General features: G+C 49.8%; 1 protein-coding gene across 4 annotated transcripts in view; it reads left to right on the forward strand.

Moving 5' to 3' along the window:
- Positions 1-22,303, forward strand: part of DNAI1 (dynein axonemal intermediate chain 1) — a 166,696-nt gene extending 144,393 nt beyond the window's left edge. For all 4 annotated transcript variants that reach the window (XM_042804823.1, XM_042804826.1, XM_042804825.1 and 1 more), the window contains one exon: positions 22,040-22,303. In XM_042804823.1, coding sequence (XP_042660757.1) covers positions 22,040-22,144 — 105 coding nt within the window. In that variant the 3' untranslated portion in view covers positions 22,145-22,303. The remainder of the gene's footprint in view (positions 1-22,039) is intronic.
- The last annotated feature ends 576 nt before the right edge of the window (positions 22,304-22,879 follow it).

Genomic DNA, 22,879 nt, shown 5'->3' on the forward strand with positions numbered 1-22,879 from the left:
AGAGCCCCAAGCAGCTTTTGGGAGTGCAGCTATTCCTGAGCGCTGGCTCTGGAGCAGGGGTGTGGAGGAGGACAGCTCGTTAGCCTAGCCCCTGAGTCACAGGGTGTGTTTGAAGGACAAGACAATGGCTTATCATGAGGACGTGGTGCACAAAAGTGGCTAAGCCTGGTAGACCCAGTCCTGGTCCTGGACCTGGCCTCTGCATCTCCTTGGATGGGTTGCAGCTCCTCTCCATTTGAAGTGGGATGAGGACACCCATCTCCCTGGGAGCCACAGCAGACAAGTAAGAGGTCCACAGACACCATGGATTTTCTTTCCTACAGCCTCTCCTCTCTGTGCATCCATCCTGCCAAGTCTTTTTGGGACACATCCAACACAGTCATACCTCAGGAGAGGACCTGAGGTTGGGCTGTGCTGATGGACAGCCCTGTCTCCCCAGGGCCCAGTACCTGGCAGGCTCTCCTGCCTCCCTGCATTGTCCATTACAGGAAAACAGTTGGATGTCACAGGGTGTCAAGCCAAAAATTACAAGCTGGGGCAGCCAGGTTCCTGGAGAACTGGTGAAAATTAGGAAGTGGCATGAGGCACTGAGAGACACTCACCCACAACCGGGAGACACAGCAGTGATGTGCGCACTGTTACAACTCCATCCCAGCAATCCCATCTTGGCCCTGTGCAGCCCCTCAGCTGTCTGTTCTGTCAGAAAGAGGAGTGAGAAGGGAAGAATGGGAGTGCAGGCCCTGATGTGGGGCAGTGGGAAGAAGTGGCAGTAGTATGAGAGAAAGGACGAGGATCTGGATCATGGTGCGAGCAGATAGGAGCAGGCATCCCACAGTTGTCCCAGCCAGCAAAGCACGCAAAACCCTGGGGTGCAGGTGAACAGTTCTCTGTCGCCTCTGCACCTCCATAGGGGTTGGTTTGGCCTCCATTTGTGCTGGTCACGCAATTTAGGTGGAAATATGTAACTCATTCTCTTCAACTCATGGCTGTGCAGTGTCCTGGGCACCTGAGGACTCATCAGGGATGGCAAATGGAACACTGCTTTTCATTTGCAAGACCCATGGCAGTCATGTTTTTGTATTGCCTCACTAAACCCAACAATGCCCAGATCTTGAAGAAGGTGATCTTTTACTCTTCCTCAAGCTCTTCAGCTTTTCCTTGCTCGTGATTTTACATACCTTGTCCCTGGCCATCGTCTGGGCACTCTGGGTCAGTGTCCTTTGTTGCAGAGCCTGGTGGTATTTGCTGCAGTGACAGAAGCAGGAAATCTGGCATGACATGGAATAGGAAGAGATGCAGCTACAAGGGCCAGAGGAACAGCTTGAGGTTTGGCACATCCCTGTAACTCCGCCTGAGCCGCTGCCAGAGCCTGACACAGCCTTCCCCAAACAGCCGGCCTGGGTTGGAAAGGGCTGAGGCTGCCAGCGGAGACACAGAGGGCAGCTCCCAGCCTAGGAGACTGTGTCTGTCTGTGCCTTTGTAAAACACATACCAAGTGCACTGCTGTAAAAAGCCCTACACTTTCAGATTTCACTCCTGCCACTGGGTGTGTCGATCTACAGACCTCCATTCCCCTGCACACCCTGACCGAAACCATGGTGCTGCTCCCAGCCCTTGCTAAGCCTCTCCCCGACTCACGCTCATGCCACCTAACAGCCTCCTCTGGAAGAAAAGAAAGAGAGACACCCGCGCCGGCAGGCAGTCCAAATAAATGGCCCTTGCTCAAATTAATTTGATGGGCTCAATGGGGAATTGTTTAAATGAGAGAAAGGAAGAAATCACCGATGAATAAAATGTCTTGCTGCTCACAGTGATGGAGCTGACACAAAAGGATTATTTTTAACCCGTGGAGAAAAGGAAGAGAAGAGCCTTGTGAAGCAGAGAGAAGAGGGTTTGCCTTACAGTCCCGCCGGCTGTGGGAGATAGAGCAACGGCTGCAATCAAAGCAGCTCCAAGGTTCTTCTGGAGGGAAGCTGTTACGCTCCAATTCACCGGCTGTTTCTGTGAGATGGGATGCCAGACGCCAACTGTGCGAGGCCATATTAGGGCACACATCCCCTGCTCTCCCCTACTCCCACATCCCAGCAAGGACATGCTTGTGATCCCACTGCTTCCAATCTGGGGCATGTCTGAGTAACTCACCCCCCACGGGGTCCTGGTGAGTGCAGAGAGCTGTCCTGCCTGGGCAGTGTTGTGTTTCCCACCTCCAGCCCACTGGGCTGAAATCTCCTTCTTGTTATTCCCCAGACCATGTCCCCTGAGCTGTGCCCTCACTGCATGGTGTCCTGTGGGTGCAGCTCTGCCACTGCCCTCCCTGGCGCAGAGGAATATTTCCATGTGCCTGGCCATGATGCTCCCATTTCTCTGTGGTGGCACAGCTTACTGTTTCACAGCAACGCAGTACTGCCAGCTCCTATCCAAGTGATTTTCCCTCTAACCCCAGCCCTGATGGCAGAATGCTCCCTCCCAACAATCCTTTATTTGGGAAGGGAGTTGACCCTGCTCACTTGCAATATCTTCCATTTGTCCCTGTTAAATCATATGCAGGTTTTCCAGGTCACATCTCTGGTCCAGCAAAGTAATTTCAAATTCCAGTCCTGCCTTCCTGGGCACCTGCAGCGTTCCCATCTGTCCCAATGTCCAAGCACTAACAGAAACACTGACCAGATCCTCTCCAGACCACATAACCGTGAGTGTTACACACAAGTCAGTTCTGACAGCTCTGAGTACAGCTATTTGACTGGGTTTTACCAGCTTCTATGCACTTTATATAGATATTTGCTTCACTTGAGTGAGAATATCAAGGTAGGCAATGACAAAGTCTTCCTTAGGTTGAGATTAATGACTTCTGTGTTTTTCCTGACCACAAACTTGTTGTGGTTTGAGCCCAAAGGGCAATGGAGCACCACGAAGCCACTTGCTCACCACTTCCCCTTAAGGCATGGAAAGGAGAAAATAAAGCAAAAGACTTGGGAATCGAGACAAGGACAGGGAGGGGTGACTCACCCATTAAGGTTATATGCAAACAGCAGACTTGTTAGGGGAAGAAAAAGAGTATCAATTTAATTCAAACACCGCCACCACCACTTAACAAACAGAGTAGGACAGTGAGAAGTATAATCACATCTTAAAAACACTTTCCCCCCACTCCTATCTTCTTCCCAGGCTCAGCTTTGTTTACAATTTTCTCTACCTCCTCCACCCTCATTGGTGCAGGGAGGAGGCAGGGGATGCAGTTGTGTCAGTCCCTCACACGTTGTTGCTACCACTCCTTCCTCATCAGGAGGAGGGCTCCTCACACTCTTCCCCTGCTCCAGCGTGGGGTCCCTCTCACAGGAGACAATTCTCCATCAACTTTCTCTGACATGAGTCCTTCCCACGAGCTGCAGGTCTTCCTGAACATCTACAGTTTGTGCCACCCCCAAGGGTTTCAGTCCTCCCAGTGCTGAACGACAGCAGCGGGGGTTTCCCACAGAGTCCCAGCCTCCTTCAGGTATAATCACCTGCTCCAGCGTGGGGTCCTCCACAGGCTGCAGGTGGGCATCTGCTCTGCTGGTGACCTCCATGGGCTGTGGGGGCACAGCCTGCCCCCTCACCATGGGCTGCAGGGGGTCTCTGCTCCAGCATGCACACCCCACCCACCCTTTCTTCCACTGATCTCAGTGTTTGCATCAGTGTTTATCCTTCACAACTCCTCCTCACAACTCCCCCACCTCCTCCCAGGTTCCCCTTCTTAAATACATTCTCTCAGAGGTGCAGCCACCATCGCTAATAGGCTCAGCCCTGGCCAGAGGTGGGTCCGACTTGCAGCTGGGGGAGCTTTGAGAAGGTTCTCACAAGGACCACTGCTGTAGCTCCCTCCCCCTGTAACAAAACCCTGTCACACACACAAACTCAGCACAAAGGTCTATTATCTTGTTGCAAAAAGAAATCTGATTGGTTCAGCATGACTTCTTTGGTACAAATCCGTGTTAGATGTGATGCATCTTCTCGCAGGCACTTACAAGTTGTTGGCTTGTTCCACTTGTCTTCTGAAAAGTGAGGTTAAACTGAAGGGTCTGTGATTCTGTTTTTTTAGGATAGTTGCTGCATTTACCTTTTTCAGCTTTCTGGTCCCTTTTGTCCTCTGAAATTCCCCAAGATAAATGCTTCAGATTAAGGCCATTAGGCCAAGCCGATGTGAAAACAGCTGCTTTCCCAAGGGACTGGGGCTGTTGTGGCTAGGATGGTCAAAAACACCATAAACAAGCCAAAGCATGTGTGCACAGATAACACTCTTTATTAGTCAAACAAATATACCTTGGAAAAAAAAGAGAAGTACATGTGCCCTAAAGCTTGTCTTTTATTCTCCAGATATTTATTAGTTGAGCTAATAAAAAGCATTCTGTCTCCTTACCAGCCTGTGCTGTCTGGGTACATGCTAACCCATGCCTTGCTCAGCCAGAGCAGACATCTCCCCACTTGGTTGCTGGAATTGGCTGTGATATCCTGAGGACTGGGGATTGCAGAAAAGGGGAAAGATGCCTTCCTAGGAGTGCAAAGGAAGCATGGATGTGAGCACTACTCAGCCTCTGCTTTCTTATTTGTTTGCCTCCTCTGACTTTCTGATGATTATATTGACTTACTGTCAGAAGTCAGGCCTCAAAACCAGAGTGACCAGAAACTGCTTTTGCAAATGCAGCTGTGAGACTGGAGGATGCCCATCCCTTTCCAGAATGAGCCTTCCTGCTTTGATCAGCGCTCAAGGAACCTGCTGAGACAGGAAAAGGGACAAAAAGACAAATTTTATCTGGTCTGAGCAACCAATGAACGTCCAGTGGGAGTACAGGAACTTAATAATTTAGTGTCTTTCATGTAATTTAAAGAAACAAACAAACAAAAGTGCAGCAGGCTTTGCTGCACACTTAGAGTTTGTAACAGAGCAGAGAAAAAGGCTGGTGGATTAGGTTTCAATTACAACTGCTTGTTCAAAAAGAAAAGCTGTGCTGTAAAAACACTGCAGCTCAAATGTCTCCTGCAACCTGGAGCCTGGGAAACTCGGGCTGCAGCAGGAAAAGGGAAGCCCATCCTGAGAAACATCTGCTCATCCACTGCCATGAGGCCAAAGGTCTCATGGAGGTGCCATCTCACTCAGACAGCCTCACAGGCTTTCCCAGCCTAAAGCACCAGCAAAGGAGAGAGGACTAGGTCCTGCTCCCACAATGGGGAGAGCCTGTGGTAGCTCAGGCCTGAAGTGCAGTTCCTTAAGATGAAAATCCTGGGGTGGCTGTAGGGGACAGAAGATCTGTCATCCCTTCTGCAGTGTCAGGGGAAACTCCAAGTTGCTTTGCCCTTGCCTGTGTATGGAAATGTCATTCTTCAGGGTGTTTGTATCCTGCTCGTAGTCAGGGATGTGCTGCCAGGCATGATTTTTCAGAGGCTGCTGCTGTAGGCAATGTCTTCTGCAATCAGTCAGATCATCATTTTGAGTCAAGGTTAGTCTGAACTGTAACTCAGAAAAGCAGCAAGAAAATGGTACACCACCAGCACCTACTTGCAAAGGAATAAAGAGAGAGGGCTTGGCAGAGAAAGCTCCAGCCTTCGGTTCCTTTATTCCTGAAATAGTCTAATAGTTGCAGTCACAGGCTGAGCAGAATTTCCCAAGAGCAAGGCAAATGGCTTCTCCCCTCCTCTCCATCCCTTACCCGGCTTGGAGTCACTGGCAGGGGTTTGCTGGAGAAGGTACAGCCTGTGTCCCTGTGCTTCACAGTGACAATTTTTGCTTTCTGCAGACCGGAGTGAAACCACTGACTGTACCTTATCCCTACTCCTCCCTGTGAGTGAGTAAGCCATAAGTTAGTAAAAGGCTGGGGCTGACTGGGCTGAAAGGTGCTACAGAAGTGCCACACGTTATGTGATGTGGTTGAGGGAATTAGAGGGAACTTAAACATTGCAATCAAGTTGTTTCCCCTGCTTCAGAAAGAATTGCTTGTCTACCAACGTGAGACCTCTTAAACACCACAATGCTCCCTATGCGCTTACTATTCCATGAACTTTCAGCCTTGCTTGGCAAACACTGTTTGTCTCAGACCTGTGATAAACCTGTTGCAAGATATTGTTTATGCCCTGAAAGAATGGTTCAACATGGTCTTTCTCTAAAAAATAAACACCCCATTTAAAAGAAAAAGCACTACACAAAACCTACACATCTTCAGCTAAAGGGATCTGGGACCAGCAGATCTTTAAAGCTAACTGTAGGCAGAGGTCTCTGTCTGATAGAGGTGAGTCTGGCAAGGTTCAGCAGGGAATTTTTGTGACCCAGCTCCTGCTGATAGTGCTGACAGTGTCAGGTGTGAGTGTCACTGCCAAGTAAATAGTGTGAGCAGCAAGATGGTCTCAGAGGCCAACTCAGATGACTCGGAAGCACAATGTTGTTTTAGCAAAGCCCATCAGAGCACAACCAGAAGCAAGGTGGCACTGGGTGTTTATAAATCCCACACAAACCACCCCTCACAGCTTTGCGGCTGCATCCTGGAACAGGAGATGCTGAAAGAGGCTTGAAGGTTGTAAAGGAAATTATGAACTCCCAGCAGGACTCTGAAACACTGAGCCAAATATGGAGTCTGGCTGCCTCACTGGGATGGTTCAGAGCAGGAGAGAAATCAGGGTCCTGTGTTTGAGAGCAGCATTAGCAAATCCATTGCAGGATGCAGTGCATACATCCAAGCTTGACACTATAGGGGAGGTAATTGATTGATAAAAAAAAAATGCAAACTCAGTCTAGAAAGAGTGAGAGGGTTGATCTAAGGTCTGGGAAACATAACTTCAAGGAGCTTTTTAGGACCTCACAAATAAATTAAACCATAACTTGATTTTAGCCTAAAAGCACCTGCATGGGAAGGGATTCACAATGGTGGAAGGCTCTTTAAATTGGCACAAATAGATATAATGGGATTTGGCAGCTGACTAAATTCAAACTATGCACACATAGTTAGCATGGCACTAGCTCGTCTGCATCCCTCAAGCTCCTTCAGATTGAAACTTTTACTGAAAGATGTACTATAGATCCAAGAGGAGTCATTGGTGTGATGAGTTTACTGACTGAGACTGTGTGAATCATAGTGATTATTTGGGGGCTTAAAATCTATTAAATCTACTTCAGCTTTTGATCTTCTTGAAATAATAGGAGAGTGACAGGCAGCATTATAGAGAGAGATTCACAGCTTTTATAAAGAAGTCCTCACAGATTGGAACAGGCCAGGTAGCTGTATATTAAAGAGATTCACAGACTCCTGAACTCTTAATTTCTCTCAATTCTGGCTTATTTATTAGCTCATGTGTTAAATGATCATACTGAAAGTACTCAGAGACAACAAGGCATTACAATAACAGGAAGCATGGGTCAACATTAAATCAATGTTATTCCTTTTTTGTCATTCAAATAAGCCCAGTGGGAGAAGATATACTTTCCCCACATGCCTGGGATCATATAAGTTCCCCTCTTATTCCAGCTTTCCCACTTGTGAGTAAGCATGGGGAAACAGTGCTAACTTTCTGATCCCCATGGTGCCAGCTCTCACAGACTCTTGGTCCATCTTCCTCCCTGTCCACTAGCCATCTGACTCAGGCTCCCGCTCTCTATGGATTTCCTCCAGTGCTTTCTCCTTATCATTTTTCACTTGGAGACCTTCTTCCTGTCTTTAACCCTCTAATATCAACATTCAAACCAGTCTGTACAGTATCCTTGACCTCTGGATATCCTGGGAGGAGGGTGCTGGGGAGCCTCTCCCCTCTTACAGTGTGCAAGCATTTTCCAGGGAATGGGAATTGCCCCGTTGAAGGCTGGATTGCTCTACACCAGTCCCAACACTATGAACAATGTCTGGTTAAGAGAACATTTGCTTAGAAATGCTGTCTGCAATAACAGTACAACAAGAGAGTAGGGTAGAGCTGCAGAACTCATCCTTCAGTTTACAGTTGGTGATGAATAACATCCTGGGATCACAGAGCCATGGGCACATTCAGGAAGGGATGTTGGGAGGTCTCTAGTCCAACCTCCAGCTCAAAGCAGGGTCAGCCCTGAGATCAGACAAGGTTGCTCAGTTCTTAGGCTTATCTTGAAAACGTCTAAGGCTGGAGATCCAGCCTCTCTGGAGCCCTGTTCTAGTGGCTGACTGTCACTGTGGAGAAAAACTTTCTTATGTCACGTTGAATCCTACCCTGTTTCAGTTTATGGCTATTGTGCCTCATTCTCCTGCAGCACGCCCCTGTAAAGAGCCAGTCTCTGTCTTCTTGAGATCCTCCTCTTGGGTGCTGACAGGCTTCTTTTAGCTCACCCAAAAAACATCTCTTCTCCAGGCCAAACATCACCCAAAAAACATTTCTTCTCCAGGCCAAACAAGCCCAGCACCCTTAGTGTCTCTTCAGTGCAAATTCTCCAGCCCTCAACAATCTTGGTAGTCTCTGCTGGACTCAGTGTGGTTTATCAACATCTCAGTTCAGTCCTTAAACTACCTTCTGCTTCTCTTTCCGTAGGTGAAACTGGAACCCTCCTACCCATTAGCTGAAAATGAAGACTTTTTACAGCCTGTTTTTTATCACCAGGGGCAGAGAACAGAAACGACGAGCCAGCACAGCCATCATCTCCTCATGTTATTTCTTTTCTCCCTAGAAAGCTCCTTTTCCTCTTTTCCAGTGACTGGGGACATGGCACCACATAACACTGGGGACAGGAGGTGAGAGGGATTTGCCTTCTTCACTTCCTCCCACCTCCCAAAGCTTCTTTCATTAACACTCACCTAGTGTTTCTTAATTAGCACGTTCTGGCTTGGAGCTGTCTGCCTGTGTTGCAGCCTTCTGGAGAAAATCTGCTGAAGCTTTATCTATTGTATGACAGGAAATAAACACTTAGGCTTCTTACTAGACTGACAGCTACTCTTATGCCATAGCATTACACAGGGCTTGAGTGTGATTCTCACCTTCCACCTCTGTAACCATCCATGGCTTTACCTGTTTCTCCTGAGGGAACCTTATTCTGTGGTTGTGTACTTGCCTTTCTTCAGACTTTTGATGCCAGTCCACATGACAAGTGCATGGCTGAGCTAAGCCAGGAGGTTGCAAAGGTTATGCCAGAAATGGGAAGAGTAACAGACTGAAAAATCACCCCAAAAGAGCAGCTATCAGTGGGATAACTGGGGTGATATTTCAGAGGAGTCTGCAGATTTTTGGGGGGAGCTGGTTGGTGTCCTCACTGACATTTCAAATTTCCCATCCATTCCTTGGATGATCTAGCAGAGAGTCCACTTACAAAGTCTTGAGAGGGCCTGGTGACATGGAGGGTCACAAGAACTTCAAAAGACTTTGCATCAGATCTCCACATGACCTTGAAACATTGGAGAAATGGACTGAAATCAAGGAGGCGAATTCAGTGAAGACCTTCACAAAGTACCAAAAACATCTGCAAGGTTGTTCTCAACTACACTTGATCCTGCTTCGGTGCAGAGCCCGGATCAATTTCCTACGGTCCAAGGACTCGGAATTATATTAATGAGCCCAATCCGGTCGTTAATCCCATGCCTGCCACATGGTGTGATTTCAGTGGGGAGCGAGGTGTTTGGCTCATGTGTTCACCACAATAGCATCCAAGCCCCAGATGGTCATGTAGGAAACATTGCATTTGTCTGTGGTTAAATCAGGGTTTGCTGGAATAAATCAGCTCTGTTACAGGTTCTCTGCTGCTTTCACTGGATTTCTGGCTCATTTACAGATGGTTGCTGGGGATGTTAATTTACAAACCATAACCATTTACAACAATACAGGCTTCTTAAGGATTTTACAGTCTAGGGAAAGGCTGGAATTATTTCCCCAGTTACCTTCTTCTCACCTTCAGAGCAATTGCAGCTCTCACTTAGGGATTTTATGCATCTTTATGGCAAATAGGGTGTTAATGAAAGTATAATTACTGGAATTAAATTTGGATTTAATTTTCTGAGCACAAGTGGCCCCGTTCTGTCTTTCATTTGTTTCCTGCTTGGCTGCCAGCTGTGAAAATATCTCTTTTTGGGATTGTTCTTGATGCCGAGGCACTTGCACCGTGCCAGGCATGCAGCAGCGCAATGGGCTCATTCCCTGCTGTGCTGCGTTTCACCCAGCTCTCAAATGATGCTGAGCACTCCCCCGCAGTGAGGGGGAAGAGTGTCATCAGCAGAGTGCCTGGAGAAACCCCCATGTCTTGGAATTTGTGGTGTCTGCATCTCACAGCACTTTCCACACAGGATCCACATGGTTAAATGTTTTGCAGGAGAAGCAGTGGGATATAGGGGGGTGAGACAACATTATTTCTGCAAAGCAATTGCTTCCACCATTCCTCTAGGTGAGTTTAGGCATCTCCTCCATGCTGGTGGAGAAGAACAAATTTGATTATCATCTTGAGAACTCTCAAAACATCACCAGATTCTTGTTCAGTCTTTATTACTTCCTCTCAAACTTGCAGCCTGAAAACATGCCTGGGTTTCAGGGAGCTCCCCACAGCAGGAAAACATCAGGGGGGATCCATGCATGAGATTAGATCAGAACAGAAACAGGAGAGCCTGGGAAGAAATCACCCTTCTTGAGATGATAATCTGATCATGCTGGAGTGTCGTGGTTTAAACCCAGCCAGCAGCCAAATCCTGCAGCTCATACTCCCCTCACCCAGGGATGGAGGAGAGAATTAGAGGGTAAAGGGACACTCATAGGTTCAGATGAAAAGAGTTTCATAATTGAAATAAAATTAAACAACAACAATAATAGAAAATACAAATGGGAAATGCATAATACAATTGCTTACCACCTGCTGACTGATATCCAGCTTGTTCCCAGCCAGTGATCCCAAAAAACCCAAGAACCCAGAACCACAGTCCCGAAAGTGAGAGGGAACCCCGTCCTTCCTGGACGCCCCTCCTCTATATAGTGAGCATGACGTTACATGACATGGAGTATTTCACAGGCCACTTTGGGTCCGGGGCTCTGGCCGTGCTCCCTCCCCGCTTCTTGTGCACCAGTGCACGGGCAGGACATGGGGAGTGGGAGAGTCCTTGATCTCTCAGCAAGAGATGAAACACCAGTGTGTTACCAGCATTATTATCATACCCAATCCCATACTGAATCCAAAACACAGCACTATTCTAGCTATGTCTAGGTACGTCCTCCAAGGGGCCTCCAGGACAAATGCTGACTGTTTGCCTGAACAGCATTGCCCCAGACATGTCCCTTTGTCCCAGCTCCAGCAACACAAAGAGCAGGGTGAGGATCAGGCCGTGTTTTCTGGTGTGTTGAGGCTTTCAGCCTCAGTAAGGTGACATGCTCTGTACCACTGTTCTCCTGATGTAGCAGATCTGTCCACTTAGTGTTAAGCATGTGCATCAGCTTCAGTTAATCTCTGCTAACAGGTTCTCTCTAGTCTTTAAATATGCAATTAACTGTGAGATAGTTGCTTCTGCCTGCTTGGCCACTGTCTTGCTGAAGCTGTCAGCTGCTGGTTAACCTTGTTCCACCTTTGGTACTGGTGGGACTTGCTGAGCGATAGAGAGAATACCTTGGGAAATGCTTACCTTAAGGACTTTAATGACTTCTACATTGCTTTCCTCCCAGCTTGCCTGTATTTTGCAACACTGTGTTGCAAAGAAGCTCCTTTAGTTTTAGCAGCCAGCTGAGCAGATGGGTTTAACTGGTCTATGGCACTGAAGGAATTACATTTTGGTACAACAGAGACACAGCAGCGAACATGTAAAATTAATTCAGGTGCAGCATCCTGGTCAGTAACTCAAAGCAAAGAGCATTTTAGGGAGGCCACCCCTGGTGATGCTGTGACTGTGCCATTGGCAGCATGGACAATGACTAGGAATATATCCTTCTGGTTTCCATAGGTGATGTTGGATTGGCTTTTCCCATGGCCACTTCCTTCTTCAGATACGTGTTAGCATCAGAGAGACTGATTACTGCTTGCATCTCTCTTTTGCTTCTGCTATAATTAAAACAGCAATATATGCATGAAGCAATTATATTTTAATAATGCTTTTCTAAACAGGATGTCAAGGAGCTTAGTACAAAGACTTGGGCTGGAGCCAGATCAGCATCTTAAGACTGGATTGTCATTAAAATGACTGCCTCACGCTTGAACAGCTTACCCGAACACAGGCTGCTTTTTAGTCAGAGTGCACCACATCTTTGTCTGCAGGCAGGACCTGGAAGACCCCGTGCTTCTGGCTGGCAGGGCCAGAGGGAGACATGGGTAGGGGACAGGTCACTGGTGTGTGTGGAATCTGGGTCTGCCGATGGGACAGGAGCATCCCCGACTCCAGCCCCATTGCCATGCCCATCGCTGCGTGCCAGGGAGCTGATATCCAGGTCTGCCTTGGGTTGCTTCCCACAGAGCAGTTGTTGATCAGGTCAGGGCAAATCTTCTCACCGCTGGCAGCGTCTCCCAGAGGAAGCAAGGTGCTCCATGGGTGCCCGTGCCACAGAGGAGTGCTCCCTGAGCTACCTCCCAGCACGTCTCTGGCTTTCTCCTGAGTCACTTTATCCTGTCTGCTTCTGGCTGATATGCAGGCCTTGGGCCCTGCATTTGCAGTTAGACCAGGATGAATCCTCTTCTTCTCTGTATAGCTCTTACTGAGACTGTTATGGACAGTCTAATGCCAGTGGGTCACTGTGAACGTGAACAGGGAGTGTGTAACACAACCTCAGCATCACTGTGGTCTGCGTGGGGTCAGAGAGGAGGTGTCCCAACACGCAGCAGCAAGCACCCTCCACCAAGGAGCACTGTGCCAAGCCCGTCTTCAGGAGAGGACTGACACGAGCAAAGTTGCTAACCGTGAGCTCCCAGAGCAAAGGGGCACTGCGGTGGGTTATAGCTGAGCCTTGTCTGTCTGTGGGGTGGGAAGGGATTTCACAGCTGCTGTAACTAGGGTCAGACCCTGGGAAAGAAGAGCGGCAGCTCTAGCCGCAGGACTTCCCATGCCTGTCCTGTGTCCAGCTTCTCGCTGACCCCTTTTAAGCCTTGATTTGCATGCTGCAGCATAACTCAGTCATAGCTGATGTGATTTAGCGTGACGTCCCGCATAGTCCAGACTAATAGTGTATCTGGTTTCCAGACCGGGGAGTGTTTGTGCGGCATTTATCATTTGCCTGACCATTTCCTGTGCAGCAGGTGAAGAGAAGCTGTGCAAGTCATTTAATTTCTGGCAAATGGGTCTGAAGTAAACAGGATGCACTTTGGTGAGGACGGAGGCAAAATAAGAGGAGGGAGAAAGGAGATGGGAATAATCGACCGAGGAGGTGAACAGAAGATCCCACTTGCCAGCAGTGCCCTGCCGTAGCATAGGTGTTGTACAGGAGAGCACAGGCAAGAGAGGGGTGAGCAGGACACAGGGGCTGATCTTGCTGTACTGCTTAGCAGTGTAAAGGCCTCAGCTCCCATTTGGCGTACCAGGCTTGAAGGGTGTGAAGAGTGGGAGAGCAGCAAAGACAATCTGTCCAGGTGATAGGCTGGAATCAGGGAGATGCAGGGAGATGCATACCCCTAAAGAGGTCCTGGGCTGGCATGGTAAGGAAGACAGTGCTCTGAGGTTTTAAGATGGCAGAAAAAAGGCTTAGGGGAGTAGTTTCAGTGAGAGTGATAGGGACATGCCAGCAGCCATCACCAGGAGATGGGTTGGCAGCACCGTCCTTGGAGGTTTTCAAAAAGAAATGGCCATGCAGGTGTTGGGAGCAGAACATGACAATCCACCACTCGGGGCACATTGTTCTGGGCACCCCAAGGACTGGGTCAAGCTCTGGACAAGCATCCGTCAGAAGTAATTCAAAAGTAGCTGCTCCTACCATGGACCAGGGTAGACTAGTGGACTAACCCCTCCTATCCCTGCTCCAGGTGACACTGTGATTTAAATAAAACCTACACACGAGAATGTGTTGTCAAGATGACACAATTTTTCACGCAGTTGAAATATCTAGTGCTATTTCTGGAGCATCCCTGAGTTCAAGTGCAGTCATGGAGATCAGGAGAGAGGGAGAGAGCATTGTGGCCTGACATTAAATTGCAGACTGAGCTCGTTCAGTAAGCAGAACTGTATCAGTTGTAATACATCTTTCGTGCCATTGGCATTTAATGTTATTAAACATGTGGCATCTGTGAGTGAAGACATTTATTTTCACTTCTATTTATAGCAAAACTCAGTTTCCAGTGTACTTGTATTCATCCAGAGTGAAGTATATTCACATACTCTCACGTTAGTACCAAACAAGAATACATTTCCGATGCAAATATTTTTATAAGATGTATTAAAAATTTGGCATGACAAAAATTTTAAAGAAGGTGTTAAGAGAGAAACAGCATCTGGACTTTCTCAGGGCAGTTAGAAGATGACCACAGGTGACATATATAGAAAAAAAATTTTATATATAGATAAATGTTTGTAAGTTATATCTCTATCTGTCTGTCTGTCTGTCTATCTATCTATCTATTTATCTATCTGTCTATCTCTATATATAAACAGTGATGGCCAGAGAAAGAAGTATTGGAAAAATTGTAACTTTTTAAAGTATACTGTTCATATAATTGCAAGCGACCTCTCATGAGATGCTATGCTCTATGAGATAACAGCAGTACCGAAGTATTGCAGTAGCTGCATATTCTCACCCATGTTTGGTTGCTTTTATTAAACTCTAATCTGTAGCAGCTTACTGAGCTGTCAAGCAAAAATGCTGAAGTAAAGCTGAAGTAAGGGAAAAAAAAAAAAAAAAGGCACTGAGTGATAAAGAAATGTTGCTGGGTGGCTGACGGCGCTACCTGCCAGCTGGCATCAAGGGCTGCAGCTTAAGACTGCAGGGGTCCCTGTGCACCGCAGGGCTTCTCCTTGATTTAACCCCTTTGGATGGGTTTGATGTACATGCCTCTGGGTGCTGTGTCTGCCCAAGCCTTTTGCTGCAGGGTCACCAGCCCGAGTACAGAGGTGCTGCAGATGTGGCTCCTTATGGCAGGCACAAGAGCTAGGGAAGCCTGATCATTTTTAAGACTGTTTAGGTTGCATTGAGGTTTGGTCTCTGGGTTTCACTGGAATCACAGCAATATTTGAAGTCGAGCTAGAAGCCAAGGTATCACCTATCTAGTGGTCTGTGTGGACAATCTCAACTAAAACCCACTTCTAACTTCCTTGCTCCCCACTGCTTGGGTCTGTGAGATCCCAGAGCTAAAACAGGGGACACTAATGCTCCCACCAGCCTGTCCATCCAACACCATTATAACCTGCAGCATGTGGGCAGGCTTTGGGTAACAGGGCTTCCCACTGAGCAGTGCTAAGAGCTAATTAAAGTAATCCATCCCATCCAAAAGAGTCCAATGGTACTGCAGATAGTCTGAACGCTGGATCCAGGGTTTGAGGGCAGTGGGGGATCACTGCCTGTCCTCCAGGAAGGTGAAGGACAACCCATTCCTCTGTCCTTATCCCAACAGTGGTTTGCAACACCAGGATCCCCTGGGATGGGGGCAAAATCTCTGGGGCTTTTTACTCCACTCCAGCCCTTTTACAAAGTCTCTGTGGGTCAGGGGAGGGTAATTATCTTGCACAATGAGCAAACAATTATTTTTCTCAGTGCTTAGCACTAAATCTGTGAACTGATATGGCTGAAAATCTTTTCCATGCACCTTGTGAGAAGTTTATTCTCTCACCAGTCTGCTCCATTCAAGGCAGCTGCTGTCAGTGACCGAGGGTAATGATGCCCGAAGGCAAAGCTGGTCTCCATCTCACTCACACACACTCACTCCCTCACTCACTGGGAGAGTGTGGCCAAATTGTCCCCAGGGCTGGTAAAACCCAGTGTGATCTCCTGAAGGAGCAGAGAGCCTGTTGCTGATGCTTCCTAATCACAGCATCTGTTCAGGGCAGAGCTAAGTTTATTTGCTCACTTGGCCCATTTCAGACCATAATGTCTTTGGAGAACTTTAAAATTTACCCTTCAATTTAAAGATATTTTGATCTGAGAATCATGACCTACATCCCTGTTTTGAACCCATAAGTGTCAGATACAGAAAGACAGAAGGCAGACTGTTTTAAATGGTTTGGGTGACTTTTTGCAGCTGGTACTGGGATAAATTCAGGAGGAGTTAATGAGTCATTGTATAATGCCCAGTTTGCAGAAGCTGTGAGGACCGTCATGGACCCCGTCTGCATTCAGCTTGGCCTTGCTCACCGAAGTTTTCATGCATGGTTGCTAAATGTGGTCTTCTTATGGCTATATTTGGGTGCCTTAATTAGTGGTGTGTAAGAGACATTGCTTGTGGCTCTGGTGTTAGCAAGAACAGGGAATGTTCGGCGTGGCTGGAAGCCAAATTGCTTTGTTGGCAGCCTGCAAGAGACTGGTGCTAAGCCTTTCTTAGCCCTTAGATAATCCTGGTCTTGCCTGTCCTGCACGCCGTGGTGCCCACCAGCACCCTCCTCGTGCTCTACTGTGCCCGGGGCCAGTGAGGCCACGCTCTGCTCTGCCCTCACGGTGAGATGGGCTGTGCTGTTCAGCAGCTCCCCATGCTCAGCCGGGGTATGCAGCTGGATCAGGCCAGTGAGCAAGTGCTTTCAGAGGACGCTGCTGACGCTTCATTAAATCCTGTTAGCACAATTTGCCACAACATGCTTCCGCAGCTCGCTGCTTAGTATTTCTTGAGTTCCTTGCTAAGGGTCAGTAGTAATCACACCACAACAGTGGTGAGCATGAAAGCAATAGCCAAACTCCTCTATGACTTCACCAGAGGCTGCCGAAACCCACGAGGAAGGGTTTGGCTCCTCCTGCGAGCACATCCTTTACTTGTCCAGAGAACACTGGGAGGGGGGTGAGGAAGGGTGTGGGGTCCCAGCCAGCCTCCGGCAGAGCAGAAGTGGAGCTGTGATGATGGCTATCCTGTGTTATTCCCATGGATGAGGATTTGACCTTGCAACCAGCTCTCTGCTGCTGCAGAGCCTGTCTATTCCATCAGACGATCTCCTCCCTCTCCCATGGGTGTTTGCAAGCCAGCCAGCCCTGTGGTGTGCTGCAGGCAGGTACCTGCCATTTAGATACCCCTGTCCACATGCCCTGAGTGTCACCCAGTTTCCTCTGGTTTATTCCCAGTGATACAGCCAGCCCCTTCCAGGTCTGATACAATTTTGTTTGCACCTCCTGCCTGTCGGATATGTTTGACCTTTGCTCCCAGGCCTTTACTGGCAGCTGTGTGCTGCTGAGCCGCAGTCTGGTCTCAGGGCTGTGTCTTCACTGGTTCCAGTGGCTTCACTGGTGACTTCCAGCAAGCAAGGGCAGGTCATCTGGGGCCACAAGACCTGTCTGCCCTGATGTGCCTTGGCATGGTCTGGTGCAGATAGTAACGGAGATCTCTGAGTCAAATATGTGAGCTGGAGCAAGGAGAGGTGCTTGCCCTGAACAGCACAGGTTTTAGCTGAAGCTGGAGGGATGAGCATCTTTGAGAGCAATGATCCTGTGTGGTTGCTGACGCCTGAACGACCCAGCCATCCCCTGGGTTTTTCTGCTGGCTTCATTCTCTGCAAGCAGAACATTTCCTGCGTCATTTATTTCCAAACAGTAGCAAAATAAGCCTAAATCCTTATCTCCAGTCTGTCAGCTAATCCTTCCATGGGCTAGGAGCAACGCTGTCAAATCAAGCTGTGAGTATGACTCGAGGCTCTCCATGGTTGATAAGCATGTTGCTACTGTATGTAAATTGGCTTCTTGAGAGCCCAGAAGTGGTTCTGGAACAGACATCATCCCCAGCTCAGCGTAACTCCAGCTTCAGTGCTATATAACAGTATCAGGTTGTAACAGGACCATGAAGGGGTAGGTTTTGGAAGGCTTCAGGTCTGCAGGTCATATCACACGCCCACTAATTAATGTTTGGTTGATGGCTCAGGGAACCATCGAGGAAAATTTTGCTGTGGTCATGAAGGAGTTTGGGTTTCCTTGGTCTTCCCAACAGGAATGATCCAGGGCAGTCTCTTCTTTGCTTTCATTCACTGAATTTGCCAGACCTGTTGCTGATGTGTTTTACTAATAGAGGAGCCTTTACCCTGGCGGTGTCACCTTAACCTACCCCTGCACAGGACAAACAGAACAAGAAAAGGTCTTCTCCAAAAGAAACATACCTCTGAAGACCTGGCCGGCTGTGTGCCCCTTCCCACGGAGAGTAATAAGGATGGAAGTTTTGGGCAGCTCTGTTAGTGGCTTCTTGGAACTTCGAACCCCCTTCAGAATCTGTCTGTAAAAGCTTAAACCCCTTTTGCATGGGAAGCTGGTGTCCTAGGTCACTGGGCTGCTTTGTAAAGTGGCCAGTCCCAGCATGGCTTTGCCCAGAAATCCCATCCTGTCAGGATCTGCAGAGACTGCGACTATCAGTCTCATGATGACAGCAGGGCAGAGCCAGGCCTGTGCCACTTGGCCGAGACTCAGCAGGGGAAGAGTCCCCTCTGCTCCCAGGGAAGTTATGGGGACTTTTCTGCCTATGTTCGTGCCAGCACAGTTGACTTCCTCACTACTTTAAAACATAAACATATTTTGCTTTGTTTAATCGAAACTTTACAGCAGATGTTTTATGATTATTCCACCAATGTGGGGGGAAAAAAAATGCTGAAAAGTGCCAGCATCATGGCTTTTATGGGAGAGTTTTATTAACTCGGCAGTTTACTGTTCAGCTAGGGAATGAAGGCATTAGCCAAGATGCAGGGAATCTAGTTTAAATGACTCCCAAATGGTGGATGTAGAGTTCGGTATGTGCCAGCATGGGGACAGCTGGGGCTGGGGCTCCTAGGGAGATGGATGTGGGGTCTTCAAACAGCCAGTCCTTGTCCTCGTCCCTGTCCTTGTCCTCACTCTGCCCTTGCCCCTGGTGCTCCACCTCAGTCATCTTCCACCCCTTGCTTCACTTCCAGTGTCAGTACTCACCTTTGGGGCTGAGAAGACCATCAGGGGTCCTGCAGCAGCTGTGCCTCTACTGCCTATAGGACCAGGAGCCCCATGCCTCAGTTTCCCTGCCTGGAGAGCCAAAGCAGAACCCAGGCATAAGGCAAAGACAGCGTGAGGGCAGTGGGGAACTTGGCCATGGACACAGCAGCATGGGGTTATGTAGGGGGTCTCCTCCCCATTTCACCTCCCTGCAGTCATGATCCATCAGCGGGGCAGGGTCCATCACCACACAGCAGCACCTTTTCTGACCCTGCCATGAGCTTCCTTGACATGTCCCTCACCACCATTTCAGCCAAGAGCATTTTTCTCTCCTGCTGGGACCTGTTAATGGTAAAATCAATGCAAACACTGCTGTGAGAGGCTCCTGTACTTGTTTGATGAGCTGCTCAGGGACAGACAGCCCTTCAGAATCCTCAGCTCCGCATCTGTCAGCTCCGTGGTGGGGGGGATGCTCTGCCCCAGCTCCTTCTTGGTTCCCAATGAGCCCCATGGTGTAAGCAGAGATGCCAGCAGAGGACAGGCTTAGCTACACGCTGAGCAGCAGAGCCCCACGAGTGCCCTCTCCACACCTGGCCATGGCATCCATTGGGAGGGAGAGCCCGCTGGCAGCCATGTGCAGAGGTGTTTCTTCCCTGTAGCACGTGTGCTCCGGGGAATTGCAACATCTCTGCTCCGAGAAGGACTGCTCCTCGGAGGCCTGATGCAGGCAAAGCCCCTGGATTTGTAGGAAGCTGCCGCGTGTATCCAAGCAGATGCCGTGGTGCTGTGGTGGTGCTGTCAGACAGCCTGCAGCGGCCAGCTCACATGCACAGGCACCCTGGGAAAAACAGATGGAGGAATAAAGGGAAACTTTCCATTCCAGTGCCCCCAAAAGGACATTATGATTTTCCTTCCTTGTGTTATCCTGCTTGCGTGGTTATGTGGCGTTAAATTAGGGCTCTGGTTCGGTTACGGCTCATTACTGGCTTGCCTGTGGCTTTGCTGCAGCTTGCTCAGAGGCACCAAAGGAGCTAATCCAGTGTGAAAGTTAAGGTTATAGGGACATCTTGGTGACTAGGAGATGAGACTTGCTTGTGGCTGGTGACTTCAGCAAGGTTCAGACGTGGTCCCCATGGACCTGGTGTTACTACCTGGAGAGCACCACTCAGGGACCTTCCCTGACCCTACCAGTGGGGAGATCAAAGGGCTTGGGATAGGGGTAGGTTGATGGGAGATGGCTCCAGCATCTGCTTTTCCCAGCTGAGCAAAGCAGTTGCCTCTTTAGCCTGTCCCAAGGACCTGTACATGGTGCTGTGTGCAACACGGGGTGCCAAAGGGAGTGTTTTGAATGCTGTCAGACAGCAAAGCAGCTTTTCTGCAGAAATAGCTAGGTCCTGAAATACCCCAAGCAGCTGTGTTTATCCCAACGCTCTCGCTCAGAGAGATGCTAGGCTGTGACGTGGGCTGTTAGTACAAACATTGTTCCCAGTGCCCAGACCAGAGCCACAAAGGGCGTTGCTCAGTGACATTAATACAAACCAGCACCGTCCTGGCATGCAATCAGTGGACTCAGTAAATGAAAACAACCTTGGCTCATCCTAGCGCTCAGGTGAGGCTTGGGGCTGCCTTCTCAGGAGCAGAGGGGTTTCCAAATGTCACTGTTCCCCCTCCCAGGGCTGCTTTCACCCCAGCTGTGCCCTCCAGCAGCTGAGGAAACCTCTGCTGTGTCAGAGCTGTGTTGGGCTGGGGTGAGGGAGAAGCCTGGGATTACCTTGGGGTCTCCTTTCTCAGTGGTCATAGCCTCCAGAGATGCCCAACTGTGCTAAAGAAATGCGGGGAGATCCCTGCAGCCCTACAACTTTTCTCTTTGTTGTTCCCTGGTGTTTCCTTCCATCGCTGAAGGTGCATGTTTGTAATTGCTGCACCTGGGGCCGTTAGAGGAGCTGATTCAGAGGGAGGAGGATTGATCTTTTCTAAGCGGGGAGAGAAGGAAGCAGGCAACCTCCTTGCTCAAATGCTGTGTGATACTCCCTTGGCCTTCTGAGAACATCCCCGCGGAGAGGCCGTGCTTTGGGGGTGCCAGGAGGACCCAGCACAGCAGCTTTCTGCAGGGTGCCTTCAAGCCCAGTTGGTGATGTGCCCACAGGGTTGAGGACTCACTGCCACCTCTCCCAAGCCCACCTGCCAGACTGGATACCAGCCCTCCCGCTCTCCTGTTCTCGGCATCTGCTTTCTGGGGTACCCAGAGTGACAGTGGGCACAGAAGAGCTTCCTGGAGCAGGGATAGCCCCCCGCCTCCAAAATCCAGAGGCAAGGCAAGAGCCAGCAGGCTGGGAAAGAAGAAAGCAGAAGGCAGTGCTGAGCGACAGGATGCGGCGACTGGGTGGATGCTGTTTTGGAGGAACCCCGCAGGGTAGATGCTCAGCTGCAGGAGGTCTTGGTGGGCTGAATGCGGGCTGAAAAATTCCTCTGCTGCAGCTGTGTCTGCCATGATATGTACCTGGAGAGCCCAAACCTGGTTATCCCTTTCCCAAAGCCCCCCAACCTCTGATGGGAGCAATGCACTTATGTTGCAGCCCACAGCACAGGGGACACACTCTGCCTGAAGCATTGGGTGGCACCGGTACCCTTAACAGGGATCTGGTAAGCGTGTGAAGACTGAACTGGGGAGGCTTATTTCCCTCTTGCTCTGTGATTTCTGCCAATATGCTGGTGGTTTGCTCTAGCACCCAGGGAGGGAGCCACTTGGGAGGGTTGGGGTAGGTGCTGGGGAACTGTGGCTTGTCCTCCCTGCCCACGCTGAGGCACGCGTCAGGGTTGACACAGCAGTGTGCAGTGAGGCACAGGGCTGTCCCATCAGATGCTCGGAGTGTGCCCCAAACCCTTCCTGCCCACCCTTCCCCAACCCATGAGGGCTTTTATACATTTCATGGCACCTTGGGCTTCAAATACAGGGACAGGCAGGTGCATCCCCCTGTGGATCAGCCCCCAGTGAAGGCTGAGGGCTGGGACACAGCAGCCTGGCAGCCCTCCCTGTGCCAGACCCCTCCTCATCCCTGCGGTCCTCCCTGCTCACAGCTCTACCCACTTGCTCTCTTTGCAGGAGAAGAAAGGCCAGGAGGTCAAGAAGGGCCCCGAGGTGGAAATTGCAAAGCTGGACAAGCTGCTTAACCTGGTGAGAGAGCCAGAGAGCAAGGCAGGGAAGTGAGTGGGGGAACAACAGCTCTGCTGGGGGCTGTCGGCCCAACAAGCCCAGCTTTGATCGGCAGCTGTTTGGCATGCAAGCCACGGGCCCCGCGCCTCCCACTCTTTGCATAGTGGGAACACTTCACCTCTGCGCCCGGACAAATAAACAGAGGTGCTGGGAGAGACGTGGCATGTTGTCATCTCTGGGGTCAGGCAGCCCTCACCGTGCACAGTCCGTGGGCTCTTCCCCACCCTTGGTGGGGCTTGCACTGGGCGAGAGCCCGGTGGAGGGCAGGTGAGGGATGGTCCCACCAGCCCTCAGGAAACCTCAGGGCTGCAGCTTGGTGGCAGCCAGTCCCACCGTAAGTGGTGGCCAAAGAGGCTGAGCACTGAGCTGCAGCCCCACAACTGTTCATGGGGTCGGGCACACACAGCCCCCTGGATTTTGGGGTGCCAGCCTCAGGTAGAGAGTGGCTGGGGAGCTGACCTGACCCCCCCCCCCATGGCTGTGGGAGAGAGATGTGCCATCACTCCAGCCAGCCTATCACAGCAGCTGCCAGCCACCAGCTTCGGGATGCGCACAGCTCCCCAATCCCCATGGGGGGTTCGGCTGTGGTGGGGGGCTCAGCCACCTCTGCCCAGCTGGTGGCTGTGGGAATGGCTGGGCGCTGGGTTTGCAGAACCTTCCCACTGCTCCGGCGCTTTGCAGCAGAGGGATTAGCTGCTACAGGGCTGCGGTGGCAGCAGGAGCTGCGGT

This window comes from Tyto alba, unplaced genomic scaffold (assembly GCF_018691265.1).
Source record: "Tyto alba isolate M040663 unplaced genomic scaffold, T.alba_DEE_v4.0 Super-Scaffold_42, whole genome shotgun sequence".
Taxonomy (NCBI): Eukaryota; Metazoa; Chordata; class Aves; order Strigiformes; family Tytonidae; genus Tyto; species Tyto alba.